At 39.9% G+C, this 27,360-nt stretch overlaps 1 protein-coding gene across 3 annotated transcripts in view; it reads left to right on the top strand.

The window, feature by feature from the left end:
- Positions 1 to 7,489: 7,489 nt before the first annotated feature.
- Positions 7,490 to 27,360, top strand: part of TRPC4AP (transient receptor potential cation channel subfamily C member 4 associated protein) — a 69,068-nt gene continuing 49,197 nt past the window's right edge. For all 3 annotated transcript variants that reach the window (XM_049650924.1, XM_049650925.1, XM_049650926.1), the window contains exons 1-3: positions 7,490 to 7,701; positions 21,084 to 21,212; positions 24,011 to 24,127. In XM_049650924.1, coding sequence (XP_049506881.1) covers positions 7,534 to 7,701; positions 21,084 to 21,212; positions 24,011 to 24,127 — 414 coding nt within the window. In that variant the 5' untranslated portion in view covers positions 7,490 to 7,533. The remainder of the gene's footprint in view (positions 7,702 to 21,083; positions 21,213 to 24,010; positions 24,128 to 27,360) is intronic.

The following is a 27,360-nucleotide window of genomic DNA, read 5'->3' on the forward strand; positions in this document are numbered from 1 at the left end:
TATTCTTGCTAAAAAGTTGAGTCCTAATCCATTCATGAGAAAATAGTCAAGAAGATCCAGGTGATAGAACATTGAGCAAAGTTGGACTCCTAAAAATTGTCAGTGCCAGAATGGGAAAAGATATTTGCAAATGACATATAGGATAAAGGGCTAGTATCCAAAATCTATAAAGAACTCACCAAACTCTACACCCAAAAAACAAATAATCCAGTGAAGAAATGGGCAGAAGACATGAATAGACACTTTTCCAAAGAAGACATCCAGATGGCCTACAGACACATGAAACAATGCTCAATGTCATCATCAGGGAAATACAAATCAAAGCCACACTGAGATACCACCTCACACTGGTCAGAGTGGCTAAAATGAACAAATCAGGAAACTATAGATTCTGGCAAGGATGTGGAGAAACAGGAACCCTCTTGCGCTGTTGGTGGGAATGCAAACTGGTACAGCTGCTCTGGAGAACAGTGTGGAGGTTCCTCAAAAAATTAAAAATAGATCTACCATATGACCCAAGGGATATACACTGCTAGGAATTTACCCAAGGGATACAGGAGTGCTGATGCATAGGGGCACATGGACCCCAGTGTTTATAGCAGCACTTTCAACAACAGCCAAATTATGGAAAGAGCCTAAATGTCCATCAACTGATGAATCGGTAAAGATGTGGTTTATATATACAATGGAATACTACTTGGCAATGAGAAAGAATAAAATCTGGCCATTTGCGGCAACATGGATGGAACTGGAGGGTATTATGCTGAGTGAAATAAGTCAGTCAGAGAAGGACAGATATCATATGTTTTCACTCATATGTGGAACTTGAGAAACTTCCCAGAAGACCATGGGGGAAGGGAAGAGGGAAAAAGAGTCACAAACAGAGAGGGAGGGAGGCAAACCATAAGAGACTCTTAAATACAGAGAACAAATTGAGGGTTGATGGGGGGTGGGGGAGATGGGTGATGGGCATTGAGGAGGGCGCTTGTTGGGATGAGCACTGGGTGTTGTATAGAAACCAATTTGACAATAAATTATATTAAAAATAATAAAATAAAATTGTCAATGCCATGAAAGACAGAAAAGATGAGGGACTCTTCTAGATTAAAAGACACTAAAGAGTCATGACATTCAAAACGCATGATCCTTGGTGCACCTGGCTGGTTCAGTTGGTTGAACATGCAACTCTTGATCTCAGGATTGTGGGTTTGAGCCCCACAGTGGGTGTAGAGATTACTTAAAAATAAACTCTTAAAATTAAAAAAAGCAAAAATGAAAACAAAATGCATGATCCTTGATTGAATCCTGGATGGCAGGGGGAAGACTATAAGGGACATTCTGGGGGCAATATGGAATATAGGGTTTGAATATGGAATATAGGGTATGGAATATAGGGTAACATTATATCCATTAAATTTCTTGGGTGTGTGGTACCATAGTTATTAGGAGCATGTCCTTGTTCTTGGGATATGTATGCTAATATATATATATATATATATGTATATATATTAGCATATATATATCTCTCTCTCTCTTGGGAGATGTATGCTTATATATATATATATATATATATATTAGCATATTATATGCAGATCAGTAGGGAGGAAAAGAGAGAAAGAATAGATACAATAAAACACAATGTTAACAATTGGTGAGTCTAAGCAAAGGGTATGTGAATGTTCATAGTATTACTCTTTTAATTTTCTGTAGATTTGAGAGTTTTCCCCTAAAAAGCTGCAGAAAAATAAGGCAGTGCAAATAAAATACTTGGCCAATGTTAAGTGCTCAAAAAAAGGGTGGGTCTTACACAGTAGTATAAGCTCCATGAGAGTAGAGAGACTTGTTTCTTTTATTTAGCACTATATCCCTAGTACCTACAGCAGTGCCTGGCACTTAAGATGGTACTCAACAAACATAAAAACAATTTTTTTTAATGTTTATTTTTGAGAGAGAGAGAGAAGGAGACACAGAATCTGAAGCAAGCTCTAGGCTGAGCTGTCACCACAAAGCCCAATGCGGGGCTCAAACTCACGGACCACGAAATCATAATCTGAGCTGAAGTCAGATGCTTAACTAACCAAGCCACCCAGGTGCCCCTTTATGAACATATTTGAAACAAATCACTGAGAGGTGGTACTTTAGAAATGTAATAGGGGAGGGGCGCCTGGGTGGCTCAGTCGGTTAAGCGTCCGACTTCAGCTCGGGTCACGATCTCACCGTCTGTGAGTTCGAGCCCCGCGCCTGGGGCTCTGGGCTGATGGCTCAGAGCCTGGAGCCTGCTTCCGGTTCTGTGTCTCCCCTTCTCTCTGCCCCTCCCCTGTTCATGCTCTGTCTCTCTCTGTCTCAAAAATAAGTAAACGTTAAAAAAAATTTTTTTTAAAAGAAATGTAATAGGGGAAAAAAATAAATGGAATACAAAAAAACATATATTTGAAATACCACCACAGGACAGTGCATGACTACACGGGACAGATGTTTCTATGGTCTGACTCTAGCTGTGCCAGTTGCTTTGATTAAAATTACTTCTCTATGATTAAAAATATGATTTTAAAAAGTTTCCCCCAGAAAATCTATCTGGCCAACTGAGATGAGTTTGGTAACTCACTTACAAGAAGTAATATTCTCTGAGTAACATCAGCATGTTTGGTTAAACCATTTGGGATTATTGTGGGGAGGGGGGGATTAGTCAGTTTAGGAGCTTCATTTTTTCTAACGCTAACCCCAATTGACGTCAACTGGCTTCTTAGGAAAGGGGTACTACGCTCTCTGGTGGTGAGAGACACACATCTGGTTTCAATGGAAAAGGCCTGCAGAGCAGAGATGAAGTAGAAAGAATGCCTTTACCCAGAGATTTCTGAAAACGTATCTCCTTATTTCCTAGACACATGGTGACCTTAAAGGCTGAATTTGATGTGATCATCTTGGACTCAATGAATAGCCAGCTTTGGGGAGTGCCTGAGCGAGGCTGGGCTTAGCAAGGTACAAATTTAGGAATGGAAAATGACTTTTGAATCAAAGCTTACATGGAAAGACTTGTCCCCAGCATGATGAGTGCCGAGGGAAGGGTCATTTGAACTGTGAAATTTGTCAGGATCATGTATCCTCGCTCATCCTGACAGGATGAGAATATACTCCACCATTTACCTCAGGAAGAACACTGGGTGGAATCCTGGGGCTGTGATTGCTCAAGGAAGACTGGCTGCTGCCTGGGGAGCTCATCAATGCCAGCTTGCATCCCTGGAAACGCCTTTTCTTTTTTTTTTAAAAATTTCTAACATGAAAATATCTTTTGTTTTTCCTGAGTGTAAAAATCATACATGGCTGGTAAAGAAGATGTGGTATCTACACACAGTGGAATATTACTCAGCCATCAAAAGGAACAGAATCTTGCCATTTGCAATGACGTGGATGGAGCTAGAGAGTATCACGTGAAGTGAAATTAGAGTAAGACAAAGACAAACACCATATGATTTTACTCATATGTGGAATTTAAGAAACAAAACAAGCAAAGGGAAGAAATAAGAGACATTTTTCAAGTTTTCTTTATTTATTTTGAAAGAGAGAGAGAGAGAGAAAATGAGCAGGGAGGGGCAGAGAGAGACCCTCTCTCTCTCTGGTTTGGACAGAGGATCCAAAGCGGGCTCCTTGCTGACAGCAGAAAGCTCGATGTGGGTGGGGCTCAAACTCACGAACCGTGAGATCATGACCTGAGCCAAAATCAAGAGTTGGATACTTAACTGACTGAGCCACCCAGGCACCCCCAAAAACAAACTCTTAGTTATATTAAATTGTTGGTTACCAAAGGGGAGGAGTGGGGGATGGGTGAAACAAGTGATGGGGATTAAGGAGTGCACTTGTTGTGATGAGCACAGAGTGATGTGTGGAACTGTTGATTCACTGTATTGTACACCTAAAACTAGTATTACACTGAATATTAACCAGCTGGAATTTCAAAAACTTTAAAAAATGATATATGGCTTACGTAAAAAATTATGAAAAATATTAATGAAGTAAAAATCACCTGAAATCTGTCTACATTGTGATAACCACCACTGGCATTTTTGATGATGTTTCTTTTGGGTAATTCTGTGCATACAACCACATAGAATAGGAATGTCTAATTATATGTTAATGGGCTTATGATATGCCTATTCCTATATAACTTGCTTTATTTTTCTTTCAACAATGTGTGGTGAGCATTTTCCTATCCAGTTATAGATACATAATTTTACAAGTTTTTAATGTTAAAATTTTAAAGTTATATGTGCCCATAATAAAATGCAAGTAACAGTGTAAAAGTTAGGAAAATGAACATTCTTTCCCCACTTCCTCATTCCATTCTGTAGTGGTGGCTGCTTTTAACCATTTTATGCATAATCTTCCGGATTTTGTAATATATTCATAAAATATGTAAATAGATAATTTTTGATACAAATGGGATCACATGATACATATTGGTCTTCCATGAGCTTTTTTTCTTTTTCTTTTCCCATGAGCTTTTTTCACTTAAAACTGTGTCTTGAACATCTTTGCATGTCAGTGTGTGTGTGTGTGTGTGTGTAGTCCATTCCTTTTAATGACTGCGGAGTATTCTACTGTATAGATGAAGCACAGTTTATCTAGTCCCCTATTAAGGGATATTTAGATTGTTTCCAATGTTTTGACATATATCTGCCGCAGTAAATATTATAATGATGCATCTTTGTACACTTGTTTAGTTGTTATTAAAACATAAATTCCTAGAAACAGATCAAAAGATAAACATGGTTAACTTTATTTGAAATCTTAGTATTTTATTTTTATTTTGTAAACAATGGTATCCAATGACTCGAATATTCCATTATATTGAAATACTAGAATCTATTTAAACATGCTTCTATTTTATGGTGACATTGTTTTTGTTTTTGCAATCACAAATACAATAATAAACATTTTTGTATGTAAATCAACATCATAGCAACTAAAATCATTAGGAGAGATTCCCACGGAAGTAATTATTGAGCCAAGAAGTTTGGATTTCTTATGACTTAATTCATATTGCTAAAAATTGCTTTCCAGAAAGGTATATCAATTTATGTACTCACTACCAGCATCCTACTACTAGTGAAATTGAGGTTGGGCATCTTTTTACACATTTACTGGCCATTGATTTTTCTTCTGTGAATTGCCTGTTCATTTCTCTTTTTTTTTAATGTTTATTTATTTTTGAGAGAGAGAGAGAGAGAGAGAGAGAGAGAGAGAGAGAGAGAATAAGAGAACACATCCACGCGAGGGAGGGGCAGTGAGAGGGAGACAGAAAATCCAAGCAGGCTCTGCACTGTCAGGGCAGAGCCTGATGTGGGAGGTCGAACTCGCAAACCATGAGATCATGAGCTGAGCTGAAATCAAGAATTGGAGGCTTAACCAACTGAGCCACCCAGGTGCCCCACCCTGTTCATTTCTATTTTTCTATTGGGTTGTTTGGCTTTTCCTTATATTTTTGTAGGAGTTCATGCATCTACTGGATAATTCATTGATCCGATAAACAAATATTTGATCACCTGCTATGTGCTAAGTACTATTCTAGGTGCTAGAGATGAATATAACAATGAGCAAAATAGACCAAAAGTATACTCTAGGAGGGGTGCGGAAAGTAAACAATTATATGTCAGGTGGAGGTAGTGATATAAAAGCAAGCAAACAAACAAAGCAGGTAATAAGATGGAGAGTGTAAGAAATGCTATTTTATATGGATGGTCAGGGAAGGTCTCCTCTTGAACAGAAACCTGGAGAACATGAGGAAGCAAGCCATTCAGAGAGATTCCAGGGAATGAGAACTTAAGGCAGAGGGCACAGTATGTTCATAAACTCTGGATATTGACTCTTTCCCAGAATATGTCTTGCCTTTTATGGTTGTTTGTAGTGTCTTGTGCAGAAGTTTTTATATTGTTGAGGTCAAACTTGTCCATCTTTTCCTATTTATGACTTCTGGGTTTTATGATTAAGAAGAGCTTTTCTACCCCCAAATCATAAAAGTATTTTCATATATTCACTTCTATTATTCAATGATTTTTAGTAAACTTAGAGTTGAATAATCATCATCATTATCCAGTTTTAGAAGTATACTTTGATTTTGTTACATATAGCTTTTAATAGGTCTGAGATTCATTTTAGCTTTTGGTGTGAAGCTAAAGACCTAAACTTTTTTTTTCTTTCCCCAATGATTTGAAATATCTCCCTCACCACATGCTCAACTTCCATGTACCTATGGCCTGTTCCTGGTCTCCCTGTTCCAGTGTTCAGAAAGGGACAGGATTTTATTTGGTCCATGGAGTTTTCAAAGTTTGGGAACTTCACATAAAACCCCAGATTTTTGGCTTTTCTGGAAAGACTAGAAGATCCAGCAACAATCTGCTGGAAGCCAGTAGAAACTACTCATTTTAAAATGGACATCATCGCCTCTCCTTTTTCTTTCCTGGGAGGAGTCTTGTAACAGGTGTCTATGGGGACTATCCCAAGCAAACTGGGATATTGGTCACCATGCCTGCTGTCCCAGCATAATTATTAATAGCGTTTTTTTTTTATTCTTAAAAGTGTTCTGGTTTGGGTGATGAATTATGAGTCACAATCTCCACCATTCCTTATTGCATCACACCCAGGACCCCTATTTCATTTATGCTACAAGACCCCTTCCAGGAAAGGAAAAGGGGAGGCGACCATGCAATCCCGACACAGAAGCTTGCCGAAAGATTGATTAACATGGGCTCAGAGCAGAGAGAAAATACTATCTGGTGGGGAGAAATTAGGACAAGGTTCCTCTGACAAAGGATATAATGTCATAATTTACTCATCCCTTTCTCTTCCATTATTTAACTTCACAACAACCTAACCACTTACACAGCTGATTGTTGTGCATTTATTTGTGTATGGATTTGCTCTCTTTTTCTGTAACCTGCATTCCAAAACAGGATCCTAGTAGGTCTGTTCTGCTCACCACAGTATTCCCAGTGACCAGTTCGGAGCGGGCACAGAGCAGGCCCCTAGGAACTATTTATTGGCTGAATAGACTCCCAGGAACCACTGACTGAAAGAACTAACAAGGAAATTAAGGGGCAGAGAGCCGAGGTCCGTCCGCACCGAGTCAGGAGTAGAGAGAAGGAATTCAGGCAGGAATCAGTCTGGGCGGTTTGATTCCTGGACTGGAACCCAGGATTTTTCCTAGCCAGTTGGCTGTAACCTCCCCAAACAGGCAACAAATGGGAAAGTGCGCACGCAGGCACTGCGTCTTCGACCTCGGAGGTTCTCGCCGAAATGCAAGACCGAGGGGCCCCAAAAACAAGTAGCGCAGGAAACGCCACATCTCTCTTTCGCACCTGCCCCGCCTGAGAGCAAGACTACATTTCCCAGTAGGGACCGCGGCGCGCACGGCCGCTGCCACGCGGCTTGCGCCTCCGCCGTCGTCCCGCTGGGGGCGCTGCGGCGACCCCTCCGCCGCCCCGTAGAAATCTCCGCGGCCCCGGGGCCGCTTGCTTCCTGTTTGTCGGACGAGGAGACATGGCGGCGGCGCCGGCGGCTGCTGGGTCTGGGGCCGGCCGAGGGCGACGGGCAGCGGCAACGGTGGCGGCTTGGGGCGGATGGGGCGGCCGGCCGCGGCCCGGTAACATTCTGCTGCAGCTGCGGCAGGGCCAGCTGACCGGCCGGGGCCTGGTCCGGGCCGTGCAGGTACGAAGCCGGCCCGGAGGGGCGGGGCGGGGCGGACCGGGCGGGAGCTGGCGGGGGACCGGAGAAGAGGCCTTTCCAGGCCGCCGCAGTACGGGCCCGACCCCTCTTGGCCGGCCGCGGGGCCTCCCTGCAGGCTGTGCGGATGCTGTCAGCCGCCGCGGGGCGGTGGGCAGCAGCGGGCTAGAGGCCCTGGTTAGGGGCCGAGCCGGACTGGGCTTCATCGGGCATCGGTGGCGTGTACGAGCCCTGGGCCCAGCTCCTGGATCCTCCCAACCCTGCGCCACGTCTACACGTCTGGGGGACCCTGGGCGAGTTTGCTTTAGCTTCTAAGGGCCTCGAGTTTTCCACCGTGAATTGGGTGGTGGGTCATTAATGCAGCCCTCAAACGGTTCCCAAGCCTATCATAAATGTCATTCTCTCAGGCCTTTCCTTGACACTCCCCCCCCCCCCCCCCCCCCCCCCAAGTAGCTCCCCATTGTTATTCAGTCACAGCCCTGAATTCGTTTCGCTCACATTACTTTCTTGGTCTGTAATTACATATTTCTTTATTGTCTGCCCCTTTTCTTGCCTGTATCCAACATTAGGCTGAGCTCCAAAGGGTGCAGGGACTCTGTTTTGCCATTGTGGAGCGTCATGGTTAAGAGCGAGGACTTTGGAGTCAGGCCTGGATTCAAACCCTTGCTTGAGCAAGTTACCTTTCGGTGCCTCAGTTTCCACATATGTAAAATGAAGGTGACGATTCGTAATCTGCTTCTTAAGGTGTCGTGAGGATCAATGGAGATAATTGTGTAAAGCGTTAAGTGCATTTTTGTTGCTTAGTAAAGGTTGAAGGATAATCAGTTAATGCTGTACTTGGTATCTAGCTTATAATTGGCGCCCAATATACGATTAGTATTTTTTGAATGAATGGAGGACACTGCTTTGAGGTGAGGCAGGATGAGAAAAGACCTAGACTTATGTTGCTGACCACCCCACCCCCTCATTCCCAAAACTTAGGTTGCAAAGGCAATTGTAAAACATTACTTGATTTAAAGACAGCTTTTGCATATAGAAATGTTTTGAAGGATACACAAGCTAATAAAGTGGTTGGTGGGATTGGGTGGCAATTGGGTAGATGGGGGAGAGAAAAGGAGCTAGATTTTCATGGTGTACTGCATATAGTATATTTAGAGCCATTTCAGTAATACTCAGATGATTAAAAGGACAGAATAAAGATAAAAAAAACCAGGTGGTCTCTGTTCTAGCAGGTTACAGATGAAGAAACAGTTCTGGGTGAGCAGTATTTTCCTGAACATCAGATAAGCATAGTTGAGCAACTTTTTCCCCTTTGCATTCTTCTTTATCTGCCTTAACATCCTGGAAATACTTGCTCTCTTGTTCTTTAAACCAAAACGCCTCACTTAGCTGGGTTGTGGGGGCAGGCAGAAAAGGAACAACTCACTGAGTGCATACTTTGGAGCAGACATTGAGCGAGGTATGCATACAATGTCTTCATTTAATTTTCAGTCTTTTGCATTAGATGTCGGGACTCCTCTCTTATCACAGATGAGGAAACTGAGGCTCAGAAAATTTAGGTAATCTCCTAAACACTCATTTTGCTAATCCTTTACATTCTGAGGGCAGTCAGGAGCCACAGAAGTCATTCAGCATAATAAATGAGGCAATTTAGGACACTTAATTTGTTTCCAGTGCTAGAGGACCTGGAATGGGAGGAGATTGGAGAAACTCACCAGATAGTAGGGTGTTAGAATATTCTTGAGCCTGGTTTTAGGCTAGTTATTGTAATGAGTAGTTAGTTGTATGCAGGTGTGGGAGCTATTTCGGGGGTTGAGATGGAGTTACCTTCCTAAAACTATAATGAGGGGAATTTCATCTTTCAAATGTATCCTTTCTTGGTAACTTTCCTTGATCTCTTCCTTGCCCCCACACACCACCTTTCCCCACATTACAGGTAATTATTTCCTCACAGGCATTTCCATAGCACAGTAAGCATGTCCAATGTGGCATGTGGTAAACTGGGAAAAAGACCAGATTTAAAAAAATTTTTTTAGTTGTGGTAAACACATAAAGTTTCCCATCTTAACCATTTTTAAGTGTACAGTTAAGTAGTGTTAAATATATTCACATTGCTGTGAATCAGATCAAGAGGATTTTTCCATCTTGCCAGTCTGAAACTCTGTACCTATTAAACAACAACATACCTCCTACTCCCTTGCCCCCAGCCCCTGGAAACCATCATTCTACTTTGTTTCTATGAATTTGACTACCTTTCATACTTCACAGAAGTGGAGTCAAACACTATTTGTCTTTTTGTGACTGGCTTATTCCAGTTAGCTTAATGTCCTCACAGTTCATCCATGTTGCAGCATATAACAGGATTTCCTTGGAAAAGACCAGATTTTAAAGGAAGGTGGACCTCGATTGACCCATGTTCCATCACTTACTAGCTGAGTGACCCAGGTGACATTACTTAACCTTCCTGAACCTTAGTTTCCTTATTTCTAAAATGTCACTAATATCTGTCTCATAGGACTTAGGATTAAGTGAAATAATATGTCTAAAAAGTTTGGCCAGTGTGAGGCAGATAGATGTTCAGTTACTAGTTACTGTCAGCTTGTAGCTATTAGACTGGGCTTCTCAAGGGAATTTGTCTTATTTTTCTTTGAAACAGAGCCTAAAACAGTGTCAGGCCCTTGAAAATTGTTTGAATTAAAATACTGTTTGGGGATGCCTGGGTGGCTCAGTCGGTTAAGTGTCTGTCTGACTTTGGGTTAGTGAGTTGAAGCCCTGCGTCAGGCTCTGTGCTGACAGCTCAGAGCCTGGAGCCGGCTTCAGATTCTGTGTCCCCCTCTCTCTTTGCTCCTCCCCCACTCATATTCCCTCCCTCTCTCTCTCTCTGTCTCTCTCAAAAATAAATAAGCTTAAAAAAAAAAAAAAAAGAAATACTGTTTGTAAGGGCTCAGTCTTCCTCTTCCTGAGTCCTGTCTCTACTTCTAAACAGTCTCATGGCTTTAAAGAGTTCTGGAGTCAGGTATCCTAGGTTTGTACCACAGCTCTGGTACATACTTACTGTGTGTGTTTGGGCAAGTTACTTAATCTCTTTATGCCTCAGTTTCTTCATTTGTAAAAGGGGGATAATCATGAGACCTAGCCTGTAAGGTTTTGGTAAGGACCAAATGAATTTATACATTTAAAGCACTTAAAATGGTATTTTAAAACATAGTAAGCATGCTATAAAGGTTAGCAAGTATTGTTTAGCAAATAGTCTGTACTCTGATGGATCCTAAATATATATTTCCATCAAGATCTCTCCATTTAGCTCCAGATGAGTATTTCCAAATATCATCTCAATACCTCCACTTAGATGTCTCATGGGCATCTCAAACTCAGTATGTTAAATGAAATTCCTGATTCCTCTTTCACCAAACCTGATCGTCCCCAGGTCTTCCCTATTTCCCTAAATGGGACTTAAGAGAAGTCTGGGAGAAGACTCTGAACCACATGTTTTATTTAGAATGGGCCTGTCCTATGTGGATTTTCGTGTGCCTTATTTTCTCTTCTCCTATTGAATTTGCCCTCTATCAAGGTAATAAAGTAGTGCTGGTATGATGCTGTAGCGTTTACAGAGCCAGTATACACTTATCAGCACATGTGATCCTTATAGCAAATCAGATCTTACAATTCCCTTGCTTAAAACCCTCCGGTGGCATCTCACTGCAGTTAGAATCAAATCCAGATTCCTTACCTTGGGCGCACAAGACCTGCATGATCAGTAGGAGTTGAGGGAAAGGGATAGACTAGGCAAATCTTAGACTCAGGGCAGAGTAACTCTTACAGGTCATGACCCACCACCCCTAGAACTAGTCCTTCAGTTTGGCAGTCTGGTGATCAGTTAGGTTATGGCATCCTCATTCTGTTTCCCAAATGCCAGTCATTGCTTCCTTCATGATTACTTGCATATCTAAATTCTACCTGAGTATTACTTCATATTTTTTTCTTGAGATTGACCCCCCCCCTTTTTAAAAATTTCAATAAATTTGTTTTATCCCCATTCTAAGCATGAATATTTGTGAAACCTAGGGGTTTAAATCAACTACAGGCAACTACCCTTGCCTGTCAAGGGTAATTTGATATCCTGGATAGGATACATTCTCATAAACTAAAAATATAAATACTGTTCATTTTAACAGGAAGTTTTTGTATTCACAAACCATAAAATTCACTCCTAATTATATTGAAACAAAACAGATCCCACTACAGTGGACACAAGTATTCATTGGTTAACATTTGTTATCAGAATAACCTAAGAAGGTATTTAATCTTCATGAATTCGTTTTTAAGACTATTTACTTGCACTTAATATGATATTGTAAGGCATTAGATAACTTACACTTAGGACTAAACAGATAAGATGCACATTTATGTTTATGGAATTTAGCCTTTAATTATTTAAAAAGAAAAGCAGTAAAGACAAAATCAATGAAAGCTAAGTGCCTGGAAATGTCATATCCACTGAACAGGTTGACAGCTTAGGCAACATGATGTAAGAGATTATCGCTGCTATAAACTGTCAAACCACAAGTACTCCGAGGGGAGAAACCCATACAACACCTGCCAGTAATTCAGCTTTGAAGATGCCTGGGTTGGTGGCACTTTTATCACAGTACTCAGCTGTTCACAAGGAAAACAAAATCCAAATGATTATTTTTAAATGGAAGTAAATGCTTTGTAAGACAACATAAAGGTGGTAAAATAAATCCCTTGTGAAGTTGGATATTTGGAGGACTGTTGGGAAGCTCTCTGGGTATTGTGAGCCTTGTAACTAAAAACAGCAATGCTCTGCCCCATTTTTTACCCCCAAATTGCACCCTTCCCAGGCAACCACTGCCCACACTATATGTTTTGCAGGGGAAGGGTCCTCCAGGAAAGAGGACAGCCAGTATTTCTAAGTAACATGCTATTTCTTAACTTTTCAATTTTAGACATTGTCTGTTTTCTTCCCCTGTAAACTAGGATTTAATTCACAACACCACATAATGTCTTTTTCAGTCTCCTAATGTAGTTCTATCACGTTTTGAGCCATTGATGTTAAGAATTTACCTGATGATGGGGCGCCTGTGTGGCTCAGTCGGTTAAGCGTCCAACTTTGCCTCAGGTAGTGGGCTCTGTGCTGACAGCTTGGAGCCTGCTTTGGATTCTGTCTCCCCTTCTTGCTGCCTCTCCCCCTTTCTCAAAAATAAGTAAACATAAAAAAAAAAAAAAAAAAGAGGGGCGCCTGGGTGGCTCAGTCAGTTAAGCATCCGACTTCGGCTCAGGTCATGATTTCACCGTTTGTGAGTTCGAGCCCCGCGTCGGGCTCTGTGCTGACAGCTCAGAGTCTGGAGCCTGCTTCAGATTCTGTGTCTCCCTCTCTCTCTGACCCTCCCCCGTTCATGCTCTGTCTCAAAAATAAATAAACATTAAAAAATAAATTAAAAAAAAGAATTTATGTGATGATGATCACGTTGTAATTATTTACAATAGAGCCATATAGTTTACAACAGTATTCTGTATATTTTTTGTTTCCCTTAGAGTTAAAAGCCACCATTTTCCTCCACTAAAAAATTACTATTATTTATTTTACAGTGAGTGGGGGAGAGGGGCAGAGAGAGAGTGAGAGAGAATCTTAAGCAGGCTCAACCCTTAGTGTGGAGCTGGAAATGGCACTTGATCTCATGACCTGAGCTGAAATCAAAAGCCAGCTGCTCAGCCAACTGAACCAACCCAGGCACCCCTCTCCCCATTTTTTGAATTGAGTTATAAATGTAGTCGAATTCACCCTTATTATTTTTTTATTTTTTTTTAATGTTTGTTTATTTTTGAGAGAGAGAGAGACAGTGTGAGCAGGGGAGGGGCAGAGAGAGAAGGAGACACAGAATCTGAAGCAGGCTCCAGGCTCTGAGCTGTCAGCACAGAGCCCGACGCAGGGCTCAAACTCACAAGCTGTGAGATCATGACCTGAGCTGAAGTCAGATGCCCAGCCGACTGAGCCACCCAGCTGGCCCAGAATTCACCCTTTTTAGTATTTATAGGAATTCCTTGTTTTGTTGTGCTTTATTTTGTTGTGCTTTACAGCCTCTGCGTTTTTTACAAAATTGAAGGTTTGTGGCTACCTTGCATTGAACAGGTCTGTTGGTGCCCTTCTCCAACAGCATTTGCTCACTTGGTGTCTCTGTCACGTTTTGGTAATGCTCACAATATTTCCAACTTTTTAGTTACTATTATAGTGATCTGTGATCAGTGATTAAGATTTCCTGGAAGATGAGATGATGGTTAGCATTTTTACGCAATATTTAACAAAGGCACGTACCTGTTTTTGGACATAATGCTATCTCATACTTAACTATACAGTATAACGTAAATGTAACTTTTATATGCACTGGAAAACTGAAGAATTCATTTGACTCACTTTATTGCAGTGGTCTGGAACCAAACCCACAGTGTCTCCGAGGTATGCCTGTAGTTCTACGAATCTTGACAAACACAGTTGTGTGACCACCACTACAGTTAGGATATAGAAAATTCTCTTGTAGTCGTCAGCCCTTTCCCCACCCCTGTCCTCTAGCAACTGCTCATCTGTTTACTACCCTATTCCTGTGCCCTTTTACAGACTGTCATTGCAATGCAGCTGTACCATATGTAGCCTTTGAGTCTGGCTTCTTTCACTGAATAATCTCATTCTTTTAAAATTTGCTTTTCGTGTGCTTACAATTTAGTCCTGAATTCTAAAACTTTGTTGTTAAAGACGAAATCCTTCTTGGAACTCCATCTTCCTCCAGTTTGGACTAGTTCCTTGCTAGGACAGCTATACATCTGAATTTTTGGTTTTTAACTTCACCAAATTCAAAGCATTTTATTTTTCTCATGATTTAGATCCTCTGTTTCATGAATCCTGTCTTGGGCGAGTGCATTCTCTAGTACTCTCCTGAGAAAGAGTACGTGGGAGATAGCTTTTTTTTAAGCTTACATGTTTGAAAATGTCTTTTATTCTTATACTTGTATATTAAGTTAAGCTGGGTATAAAATTCTAAGTTGGAAGTTATTTTCCCTCAAGTTTTTAATGGTGTGATTCCATTGTCTTTAAGCATTTGGTGTAACCATTGAGAGGTTCTGTTCTGATTCCCATGTCTTTGTATATGACCTATTTTCCCACCCCTCACACCTTGAAAGCTTTTAGGATCCTCTCTCTCTCTCTCTCTCTCTCTCTCTCTCTCTCTCTCTCTCTCTGGCATTCTGAAATTTAATCATGGCAAAAGTCTTTCTTTTTATTCATTGTGTAGATATCTTGTGTATATATACATTAAATACGTAACAACTAAAAAATAAATATTAACAACTATAAAAAAGTCATGTCTATCACCTGACATTAATTTCTTCTGCAAAATGATTGCACTAAATGTTCTCTTAGGGTCCTCCTGTTTTAATTATTTTATTTGAAACAATTTTTTTAGGGTACTCCTATTTTTAAAAGCCATCTTCTCTCCTATGATTATGTTGGGCTTTGAATGCTTTAGAGAGCTTCATGGAATAGCAGAGAGTTGAGTTGGTTCTGAAGAATGAATAGAATTTGAACAGAGTAGCAGAGATCTTTCTGGCACTAAGAACACCCCTGAGAAAATCCTCCTAATTGGCCATTAGAAGCCAGGAAAGAGACAATGAAATGTTTGTATGGGACATAATAGGAGGTAAGTTTAGATATGTTGGGAATGGGGTGGGGATGGTAATATTTATTGAGCATCTACAGATTCCATTGTGGAGAGACTTACTTGTTTGTTTATTAAATATCTGACCTACAAAAACCTATAGTAAGTAATACCAAAGTATTACCACAATACCCATGTACCTACTACCAAACTTAAGAAAGTAGGGGCACCTGGGTGGCTCAGTTGGTTGAGTGTCCAACTCTGTTTTGGCTCAGGTCATGATCCCAGGGTCATGGGATCGAGCCCCACATTGGTCTCCATGCTGAGTGTGGATATTGCTTAAGATTCTCTCTCTCTCCCCTCTGCTCCTCTCTCCCACTTGTGCTTGCTCTCCTTCTCTAAAAAAAAAAAAAAAAAAAAAAAAAAGTACCAGTATAGTTAATACCTCTTTCATCTCATCCCCTCCCCTCCAGAGGTAATGTGTGTTTTGAATAGATAACATATGCACATACAGTTGCAGAGAAAAGTAAATCTCCCTTGTAAGTAGCCCACTACCACCTCTGCTAGCACCCTTCAGTTCTACTCCCAGAGGCAACTATGGTTATTGATTCTTGTGTATCTATCTAGAGATACATTAAACTTAGAAAAGCAAATCTGTCTATATATCTTTTTTTTTTCCTGCACAGGTGGTATCATACTGTACATATTGTGCATTTAACTTTTTTCACTTGAAAATGTGTCTTAGAAATCCTTCCGTAATCAATGCATACAGATTTATTTTAAGCATTTCAAAAACTTCTTGTGTTGAAATATAATGTGCAAATAAAAATGAACAAGAAATGCATGCACAGCCCAATGAATAGTAATAAAGCTGTCATCTACATAGCAACCAACCAGATCACTTCTGTACCTCTAGTCTACAGCTCTAGTTTTCCTCTTTTCCAAATGAAATTACTAGCCTGACTTCTGTTTTTCTTTTTAATGTTTATTTTTATTTTGAGAGAGAGAGGACAAGGGAGTGAGGGACAGAGAGAGAGGGAGACACAGAATCCTAAGCAGGCTCCAGGCTCTAAGCTGTTAGCACAGAGCCCGACGTGGGGCTCAAACCCACAAACGGTGAAATCATGACCTCAGCCAAAGTTGGATGCTTAACCAACTGAGCCATCCAGGCGCCCCACAGCCTGACTTCTAACATTGTATTTGGGGGTACTAGTTTTTATGCTTTATATAAATAGAATGAAGCAGTATATACTGAGTCTGCTTTCTTTCAATCAATATTTGTTAGACTGATTCATGATAATGGTGAAGCTGTAGTCCATTAATTTTTATTGCTGCATAGTATTCTATTGTAGTAACAAACCACGATTCATTCTACTTCTGTTGAGTATATGAGATCTTTCCAGTTTGGGACTATTAGGAGTACTGCTTATATTGGTATTCTTGTACATGTCTCCTGATGTGTGTGTGTAATTTCTTTTGGATATATACTTAGAAGTAGAATCGCTGGGTTATGGGATATGCATAGGTTGAGCATCAGTAGCTATTACCACTTTCCCAAGTTACGGTAGTAGTTTACTTTCTCACCAGCAATGTATGAAAGTTCCTGTTTCATGTTCTCACTAACCCATTAAAAAAAAACCAAGATTGACTTTTAAAAATATAATTTATTGTCAAATTGGCTAACATACAGTGTGTAAAGAATGCTCTTGGTTTTTGGGGTAGATTCCCGTGGTTCGTTGCTTACATACAATACCCAGTGCTCATCCCAACAAGTGCCCTCCTCAATGTCCATCACCCATTTTCTCCTGCCCCCTACCCCCCTATCAACCTTCAGTTTGTTCTCTGTATTTAAGAGTCTCTTATACTTTGCCTCCCTCTTTCTCTCTTTGTAACTGTTTTCCCCCTCCCTTTCCCTCCATGGTCTTCTGTTAAGTTTCTCAAGATCCACATGAGTGAAAACATATGATACCTGTCTTTCTCTGACTGATTTATTTCATTCAGCATAATACCTTCCAGTTCCATCCACATTGCTGCAAATGGCATGATTTCATTCAAGATTGATTTTTATATTGTTTTTGTACTTATATGGACTTTATATTTTAATACTTTAGATCCTTTCGGATTGTATATGTGTACAGTTGTTTGCAAATATCATGTCTGCGAATGAAGGTTTTATACTTTCCAGTTTTCTATCTTTTCTTTTTCTTGCCTGACTGTGCTGCCTGAGTTGAAGGGGCACATTCCTGTCCTAAGAGGGAAAGCCTTAAACATTTCACCATTAAATATGACGTTTGCTGAAGGTTTCTTTTTTCAATAAAATTTTTTAAGTTTATTTTGTGAAAGAGAGAGTGCACATGAGGGGAAGGGGCAGAGAGAGGGGGAGGGAGAGAGAATCCCAAGCAGGCTCAGTGCTGTCATCTCAGAACCTGACATGGGGGCTTGAACTCATGAACCATGAGATCATGACCTGAGCCAAAGTCAAGCATTGGACACAACTGACTGAGCCACCCAGGTGTCCCTGCTGAAGGTTTTCTGTAGATACTATTGTTTGTTTGCTTCTTTTCTCAGTTTATAATGTTGAATTTTACAAAATGCTTTTTCTGCACCAATTGAGGTGTTCATATAATTGTTCTTTATGTTATCAGTGTCATGAGTTATCTGTTTTTCCTTTGTTGTGCTTTAGATGTCATATCTAAGAAACCATTGCCTAAGCTAAGGTTATGAAACTTATGCCTGTTTTCCTCTAAATGTTTTACATTTTAGCCCTTACATTTAGATCTTTGATCCATTTTGAGTTAATTTCTGTATATGGTATGTGGAAAGAAGTCCATCTTCATTCTTTTGCTTATGGATACCAGTTGTCCCAGCAACATTTATTGAAAAGACTTAATCTTTTTCCTCATTGAATTATGTGGACACTGTTGTAAAAAAATCAGTTGACTATAAATGTAAGGATTTAATTTGGAATCTCAGTACTATTCCATTGATCTAGGTGTCTATCTTTATGCCAAAATCTTGATTGTACTATAGGCTTGTAATAAACTTGGAAGTCAGAAAGTGTGATTCTTCCAACTTTACTGTCTTGTTTCAAGATTATTTTGGCCATTGTAGGTCCCTTGCATTTCCATATGAATTTTAGTATCAGATTATCAATTTCTTCAATGAAGCCACCTGGGATTGTGATAGAAACTGCATTGAATCAATATAGGGAGTATTGCTGTTTTAGCAATCATAAGTCTTCCAATCTATGAACATGGATGGCTTTCCATTTATTTAGGCTTCCTTTAATTTCTTTCAGTGATGTTTTGTAGTTTCATTGCACAAATCTTGTATTCCTTTTATTTAATTTATTTCTAAGTTTTATTATTTTTGGTTTTATTATGAATGGGACTGTTTTCTTAATTTCATTTTTGGATTGTTCATTGTAAGTGTATAGAAATTTAGCTAATTTCTGTATATCGATTTTTATCCTGCAATCCTGTTGAACTCATTTATTACCTTTAATAGTTTTTTATGTGGGTTCCTTAATGTATTCTATGTATAAGATCATAGGATTGCAAATATAATAGCTTTAATTTTTCATCTGGGTGCCTTTATTTCTTTTTCTTGCCTACTTACTGTGGCTTGAGTCACTAGTACAGTGTTAAATGGAAGTGGTGAGGATCAGCATCCTTGTCTTTTTCCTGATCTTAGTGGAAAAGCATTCAGGCTTTCACTGTTAATTTTGATGATAGCTGTGGGTTTTTGGTAAATACCCTTTATCAGATTGATTATATTGATTAATTTTCATATGTTGAACCAACCTTGCATTCCTGGAATACACCTCACTTGGTCATGGTGTATAATCCTTTTTACATGTTGCTGGATTTGGTTTGCTAGTATTTTGCTGGGGATTTTTGTCTATATCTGTCAGAGATCTTGATCTGTAGTTTTCTTGTGACACCTTTGTCTGGTTTTGGTATTAGGGTAGTAGAATGAGTTTGGAAGTCTTCTATCTTCTATTTTATGGAAGAGTCTTAAGTATTTTTAGTTTGTCTTTAAATGTTTGGTAGAATTTACCAGTGAAGCATCTGGACTTCGGCTTTTCTTTGTGGGTAGTTTTCTTTCCTTTTTTCTTATTAAATCACTTTTGACTCTTGAGTCAGTTTCAGTTGTTTGCATTTTGCTAGGAATTTGTCCATTTCACCTAGGTTATGTATTTGTTGACATATAATTGTTCCTAGTACTTCTTTATAAATCTTTTTATTTCCATAAGGTTGGTAGTAATGTCCCTTCTTTCATTCCCTAATTTAGTTATTTGAGTCATTGTTAAGTTGGTCATTGTAACTAAAGTTTTAATTTTGTTGTTCTTTTCAAAGAACCAACTTTTGATTTTGGTGATTTTTTAAAAAATTATTTTTCTCTGTATCATTTATTTTTGCAATAGTATTTATTTCCTTGTGCTTGTTTTGGGTTTGGTTTATTCTTTTTTCTAGTTTCTCATAGTGGAAGTTTAAGTTTAGATAATTTATCTGAGATCTCTTTTTTAATATAAATGTTTACACCTATAAATTTGTAAGCAGTGCTTTGCTGAGTCCCATAAAAACATACTTGTTTTCTTTTTTTTCCTTTCAAGGAAAGGAAATAATTCTTTTCCATTGTTTTTGGACTTGCCTTGATTTGAACTAGCTTGAATGATATGAAATTGCTGATATTCAATCTTTTCTTTTTTTTTTTTTAACCCACAGAAATGGTAATGCCTTTGGTTCACCCTAACGCAAATCACTCTCACAAACATTTCATTACCTCTCTGTTACTTCTGTATTATCTTATTTTTACAATCTAGGAAAACAAGCTCAGGAAGGATACTGGGATTTGTCTAAGATCATAGGACTGATATGTGTCAGGATAGACTAAGGCATTATTGAAAGCCTGCATATCCTGTAATAACGGTTATAAGGAGCTTTTGATCTGATCGAGGGATAAGTATATATGAAAGTAAATTCACATCCGGCCCCTGGTTAATGATATGTCCTTAGAGTGTTAGTGGAACTGTGCCATAATTGGTTAATGAACTTGTCATTAGTCTAGAAGGTTATTGCTCATTCCTTCAAACATTTACTGAGTCTCTGTGCCTGGCATTCTTTGAGAGAGAGAAGGTGGACACGATAAACACAGCCTGGTGCCTACTCTGAAGGAGCTTGTGGTCTACAGGAGGAGGGGACAAATGAATCAGTAATTACGGTACAGAGGATAAATGTTAGATAAGGCCCCAGAGGCCGGGCACTTACTCGCTTACAAAGGAGAGAGAGAGAGGAAGCCCAGCAAAGAAAATTTCTGGTTATTTGGCTTGCTCTTTGGAGAAGAAGGAGCTTCCCAGGTAGAAAAAACCAGGCAAGGACATTTTGGGCAGAGAAAAGCATGTGCAGAGAGACCTAGAGAACATGTACATTTGGAGCTGAGAGTACCCTTTGGGAAAGAGATGAAACTAGAGAGGAGAGTACTTGAGAGAATATAAAGGCTGTTGTGTCACAAGGGAAGGAGTTGCACTTTTAGCTTGTAGACTGTTGGGGAGCTTTTGAAGGTTTCTAGAAAGAGTGCTTTGAATTAATTTGGCCTGGGTGGGTTTTAGGAGGCAGCTGCTTTCATTTGCCATGTATCCTAGTAGTTCTTTCCTCAGCAGTAAAATGTTCCTTTTTCTTTTCTTCTTTTGACTCACAGTTCACTGAGACATTTTTGACGGAGAGGGACAAACAGTCCAAATGGAGTGGAATTCCTCAGCTGCTCCTGAAGCTGTACGCAAGCAGCCACCTCCACAGTGACTTCATTGAGTGCCAAAACATCCTCAAGGTAACTCTTAGGGCCCTTGGAAAGGCTGTATTCACCTCCAGGTGACACAGATGTCTGGTTTTGTTGATGTTGTTTTCCTCCTTCAGTCTAGTTTTTAAAATAGCCTGTTTTTATTGTGTAAACTGTAGAAAATTTGGGAAGTTCAGAAAAAGTACAAGGAAGAAAATAAAAATCACCTATAATCCCATCACCCAGAGATAATCACCATTAAGTTCCCTGTATATATCTTTCTGGGCTTTTCTTCACGCTTAGCTTGTGACAGGGTTTGCTTAATTTGGGAGGCTAACCCTATGCCCTGGGATTGGGACGACATTCTTTTTGAGCAGGATTTTAAAGATCCCATATTGCTAAAAGGTTCAAGAAAGTGGTTTTGTGGTTGTTGGACGTTATGACCAACACAAGAAGCTGAAGGAACTGGGCTTGATGGTTGGGAGGCGGATGCTAAGGCACTTGTTCTCAAACTTGAGTGTGTATCAGAATCACCTGCAAGACTTGAAAAAACAGAGTGCTGGGCCCCACGCCTGGAGTTTCTGAGTCAGTAGGTCTGGGTTTACCATTAACCAGCCTTTAAGTTGGGGAGTGGGTCCAAATTTGAATTTAGATGACCAACTCTAGCTGCAGTTAAGGCTCATGCAAGTTATAGTTGATCATAATGACACTTGATACAATGTTATTCAGAGGTAAAGTTATTATATCACATAAGTCATTCTAAAATACAGTAGGCACCAAATAAACTTAGTCTTTACCATTCAGAAGGCATGTTTTGTCTGTGCAGCTTTCTATAAATTGAAAATCATTTCCAAATAAAGTATAATTAAAGACAGTGTTTTGTATTTTTGATCTTCTTATAGTCTGAATGGGATAAAAAGAATTACAGTCTTACACTTATTTGAAAACACTTGGGGCGCCTGGGTGGCTCAGTCGGTTGAGCGGCCGACTTCGGCTCAGGTCATGATCTCGCGGTCCGTGAGTTCGAGCCCTGCGTCAAGCTCTGTGCTGACAGCTCAGAGCCTGGAGCCGGTTTCAGATTCTGTGTCTCCCTCTCTCTGACCTTCCCTTGTTCATGCTCTGTCTCTCCCTGTCTCAAAAATAAATAAAAAACGTTAAAAAAAAATTGTTTTTAATTAAAAAAAGAAGAAGACACTTCACAAGGAATTTTACATTATTGCATTTGATTCCTGCAAAATCTCTGAGAGATGAGGTAGAAGAGAGAAAATATTTGTGAGTGCTTGCTGTGTGATCATTACTTTATTCATCCAGCAGATACTTATTTGAAACTGGTGTACCAGGCATATTTAATTCTTATGGTAATTATATGAGATGGGTGGTATATTTATTTGTTTTAGTCCAGAATACTTTGCAGGGCACAGTAACCTACTCAGAGTAGCTAAAAAGATCCTCTATTGTCTCATGTAACTGGAAAGCACAAGTGTGAATTCAAGGGCTAAACAAGGTTAAGTCGTCCATTTCTTATCTTGCCATCTGTGTGTGGCTTCATGTTCCTCCATGTAATCACAGCTCTAGGGTGACATTTCTACAGCTTAGGCCAGCCACTTAGGTGAGGAGGATGAGAGACTATTGGCTAGGCCTGATCACCTGCTCCTGGGGCTGGCACAGCCCCAACAGAACCATGTGAAAAGTAGGGAAGGGTGTTTTCCCCAAGGAAATGGGGCTTTTACTTGAAGAAGAGAAAAAGAGTTAGTGGGCAGGCAAACCCAGATGTCTTTATCATTCCCTCTTCAGTAGAGAGAACAGCCTCAGCGGTAGCACACCCAAAGGCTGTGGCCGTTACATGATGAGTCCAAATTTGTCTTCCTCCTAAGCCGACTTCCACTGTACCATGTTGCCAGGAGGAATTACATGCTAGTTTTATAGTTGAGCAAAATGAGACCCAGAGAAAGTGGTTCAGTCTTTAGTAAGTAGTTCAGTCGCTAATTATGTGAGCCTGGGCAACTTTGTAATTTTGCTTTTCACCTATAAAATGGGTAAAACTGTACTCAGTTCATTGACTTATTTTAAGGATTAGGTAGGCTAAAGTGTAAAAGCCCAGTGCCCAGTATGTAACAGGTTGTCTGTTAGAGTTCTGCCTTTTCTTGATGTGTGATACCTGGACCAGCAGTATCAGCAGCACTTGGGAGCTTGTTAATAAGGGCACATTCTCAGGCCCCACCCTGGACCTATTGAATCAGAAACTCTGCAGGTGGGATTCAGCAGTATGGGTTTTAACAAGCCCTTCAAGTGATTCTGATGTTCGCCACTGTGTGAGAACCGCTGCTCTAGCCCATCGTGTTCCATTTTCCCTCAAGGTCCATGAAGAGAGAGCATAATGAGTAAGGTCCTTGATTCTTGCCACACTTTATCTCCTAGTTCATCCCACATGGTTCTTTTCTCCTCTGTAAGCGCAGACTTTGGAGCCAGATGTCCTAGGTTTAAATCCTGGCTCTTCACCTACCAGTTGTGTGATGTTGACAACTTCGTACTTCAGTTTGCATATCTTTAAAATTGGGATGATATATTACTATTATCTCTTAGGTTTGTGAAGATTAAGAGAGGTCTTCCATGAAGTACTTAGAACCATACCTGGTACATATTAAGCATGAAATAAATTAGCGGTTGCTAATGTTAAAACTTTTATCATTATATTAGCTTTTCTGTAAGATTATTATTTTTTTCTGTTATGGTTGGAGCTATCTTTGGGCTCATGGGAGTTCAAGTTGTGACTCAAGCTGATGTTTTGGTGTCTCGTTCCTGTTGAATACTAAAACTGAAAGTCACTCTGTATGCTTTTTTTAAACTAGGAAATTTCTCCTCTTCTCTCCATGGAGGCTATGGCATTTGTTACTGAAGAGAGGAAACTTACCCAAGAAACCACTTATCCAAATACTTATATTTTTGACTTGTTTGGAGGCGTTGATGTAAGTAGTTGTTTGTGATTACTACTGCTTAATGGCTTGAGCATTTAACTCTTGAAATAGAAGAAAGAAAGGAGTTCAGAATTCATAGCAAACACTTCAGAATTTTAATCTTTAGAAGTTCATGGGCTCTTGGGGTGCCTGGGTGGTTCAGTCAGTTAAGCATCCAACTCTTGGTTTCAGCTCAGGTCGTCATCTCATGGTTCGTGAGTTTGAGCCCTGCATCAGGCTCCACGCTGACAATGCAGAGCCTGCTTGGGATTCTCTCTCCTTCTCTGCCCCTCCCTGCTCATTCTCTCTGTCTCTCTCTCAAATAACTTGAAAAAAAAAAAGTTCAGGGGCTCTTACCTATGTTGAAACACCATAGCTTTAAGTTAGAATAATTTGAGTTAATTATATATCCACCTTTTTCTTTTTTTAAGGCAGAAAGTGAAAGATGTGTCTCCTACTTCCTCTTGTCCCCTCTTCAGAGGCAACTGTGATTTCTAGTTTCTTGTGTCCCTCCAGAGACGTTCTGTGGTTTGTGTGTGTGTGTGTGTGTGTGTGAGAGAGAGAGAGAGAGAGAGAGAGAGAGAGAGAATAACTCCCACTGTCCCCATCTTAGGTTTACTTTCTTCCCACGTAGAGGTTGCATACCTCATATATAGGTACACTGTTCTTTACCTTGCTTTTTTCCACGTAATTCTCTAGCTTGGGGATAGATTCGTTTCAGTACGTGTAAATCTGCCTGATTATTTTAAATGGCTATATAGTATTTCCTAGTAGAATTATACCATAATTTTATTTACCCAGGCCTCAATTGATGAGTTTTCTCACACCTTTCCTTTTATAACAAGGTTGCAATAAATGCTTTTGTATAGGGGGGTATATACCTATGGGATCCAAATATGTGTGTGTTTCATTGTTTATAAACTTGTTAATTATATACCTAAGAGGTTTTATCAGCTTGCATCTGCAGTAACAAAGTGTAAGAGTATCTGTTTATCTACACCGTCACCAACACAGTGTGTAGATGTGTGTTTTTATGGACTGTGTTATTGAAGTCTTATAGGAAAATGCACCAATAATTATCACAAGATAAGTTCACCCTTGTTACTACCAACCACATCATGAAATGGAACATTATTGGCCCCCCGTACCTCCTTTACCAAATGGTACATTTTTTTTAAGTTTATTTATTAGAGAGTGCATGTGCGCAAGCCAGGGGGTGCAGAGAGAGAAGGAGAAAGAAATCCAAGCAGGCTCTACACTGTCAGCACAGAGCCCAATATGGGGCTCCATCTCATGAACTGTGAGATAATGACCTGAGCCAAGATCAAGAATTAGATGCTCAACTGACTGAGCCACCCAGGTGCCCCTCAAATGGTACATTTCAAGTAAATTTTATATATTTGCTAAACAGATATGGGAAAAATGGTATTTCTTTAGTTTTTTAAAAAGCTTTATTGAGATCGTTCATGCACCAATTCACCCATGTAAAGGGACACTTCAGTGGTTTTTAGTGTATTCACAGGTCTGTGCAACCATCACCACAGTCAATTTTAGGGCATTTTTATCACCCTAGAAAAACTCCATGATATGTTTTAGCTATCACTCCCCTACACACTTCTGTCATAGGCAACTTTTATTCTACTTTTTATCTCTATAGACAGCCCTATTCTGGACATTTCATCTTAATGGAATCATGTAATATGTGGTTTTCTTTTATGGACTTCTTTAACTCAGCTTAATGTTTTCAGGTTCATCCATGTTGTGGCCTATGTGAGTACTGCATTCTTTTTACGGCTGAAGAACATTCCATTGTATGCACATACCACATTTTGTATATCTGTCAATCGATGGCTTTTTGGGGTTCTACCTTTTAGCTATTAGGAATAATGCTACTCTTAACATTTGTGTCCATTTTCTGTGTGGACATATGTTTTTATTAATTTAGGGTATATACCCGGAAGTGGGTTTGCTGAGGTGTATGGTAACTCTTAAGTTTAATCTCTTGAGGACCCTTTAGACTATTTTCCAAAGCAGCTGCACCATTTTACATGCCCACCAATGTGTATGAGGGTTCTAATTTTTCCATATCCTTGTCAGCATTTGTTATTATCTGTGCTTTTGATTATAGCCATACTACTGGGTATAGAGTGGTATCTTGCTGTGGTTTTGGTGTGGATTTTCCGGATGGCTAATGACGTTGAACATCTTTTTATGTGCTTATAGGTCATCTGTACATCTTCCTTGGAAAATCTCTACCTCCTTTTCTCATTTTTTAATTGGGTTGAGGGTTCTAATTTTTCCACATCCTTGTCAGCATTTGTTATTATCTGTGCTTTTGATTATAGCCATGCTACTGGGTATAGAGTGGTATCTCACTGTGGTTTTGGTGTGGATTTTCCAGATGGCTAATGACGTTGAACGTCTTTTTATGTGCTTATAGGTCATCTGTGCTATGTGCTTGGAAAATCTCTATTTCCTTTTGTCATTTTTTAATTGGGTTGTCGTCTTATGCCTTCTAAGAGTATTTTATATATTCTCTTCATAGTTTTTAAAATTTGCATTTTTCCATGAGTGGGATTGAAGATCTTTTCATGTATTTATAAGTAATTCCTTTTCTGCCAGTTGTCTCTTAGTGTCTTTGCATCCTTTTCTATTTGGTTATTAGGCCTTTCTTTATTGATTTTCCATTTTAGTTTGGGCTGCTATAACAAACTGTCACAGACTGGGTAACTTATAAACAAAAAAATCTATTTCTTGTAGTTCTTGGGGCTGAGAAGTCCATGGTCATGGCTTTGGCAAATTTGCTGCCTAGTGAAGGCCCTCTTCCAGGTTGTAGACTGCCAGCCTCTCCTTGTCCTCATGTAGTGGGAGGGGCTAGGGATATCTCAGGAGACTTTTTTAGAAGGACATAATCTCATTCCTGAGAGCTGTGCCCTCCTTACCTAATCAGCTTCCATAGGCCCCACCTCCTAATGCTATTCCATTTGGCATTAGGATTTAACATACAAATTTTGGGAGGACACAAACGTTTAGACTGTAACACTTTGTAAGTACTCGGTTTTTAAAGGTCCTTTGTTGGGAGACCTGCATGGCTCAGTCGGTTAAGCATCCAACTTTGGCTGTTAGTGAGCCTTGGAGCCCCTCTGCTGTCAGCGCAGGGTCCACTTCGGATTCTCTGCCCCTCCCCTGCTCGTACACGTGTGCTCGCATGCTCCCTCTCCCTCTCCCTCTCCCTCTCCCTCTCC

The sequence above is a fragment of the Panthera uncia genome (assembly GCF_023721935.1).
Source record: "Panthera uncia isolate 11264 chromosome A3 unlocalized genomic scaffold, Puncia_PCG_1.0 HiC_scaffold_11, whole genome shotgun sequence".
NCBI lineage: Eukaryota > Metazoa > Chordata > Mammalia > Carnivora > Felidae > Panthera > Panthera uncia.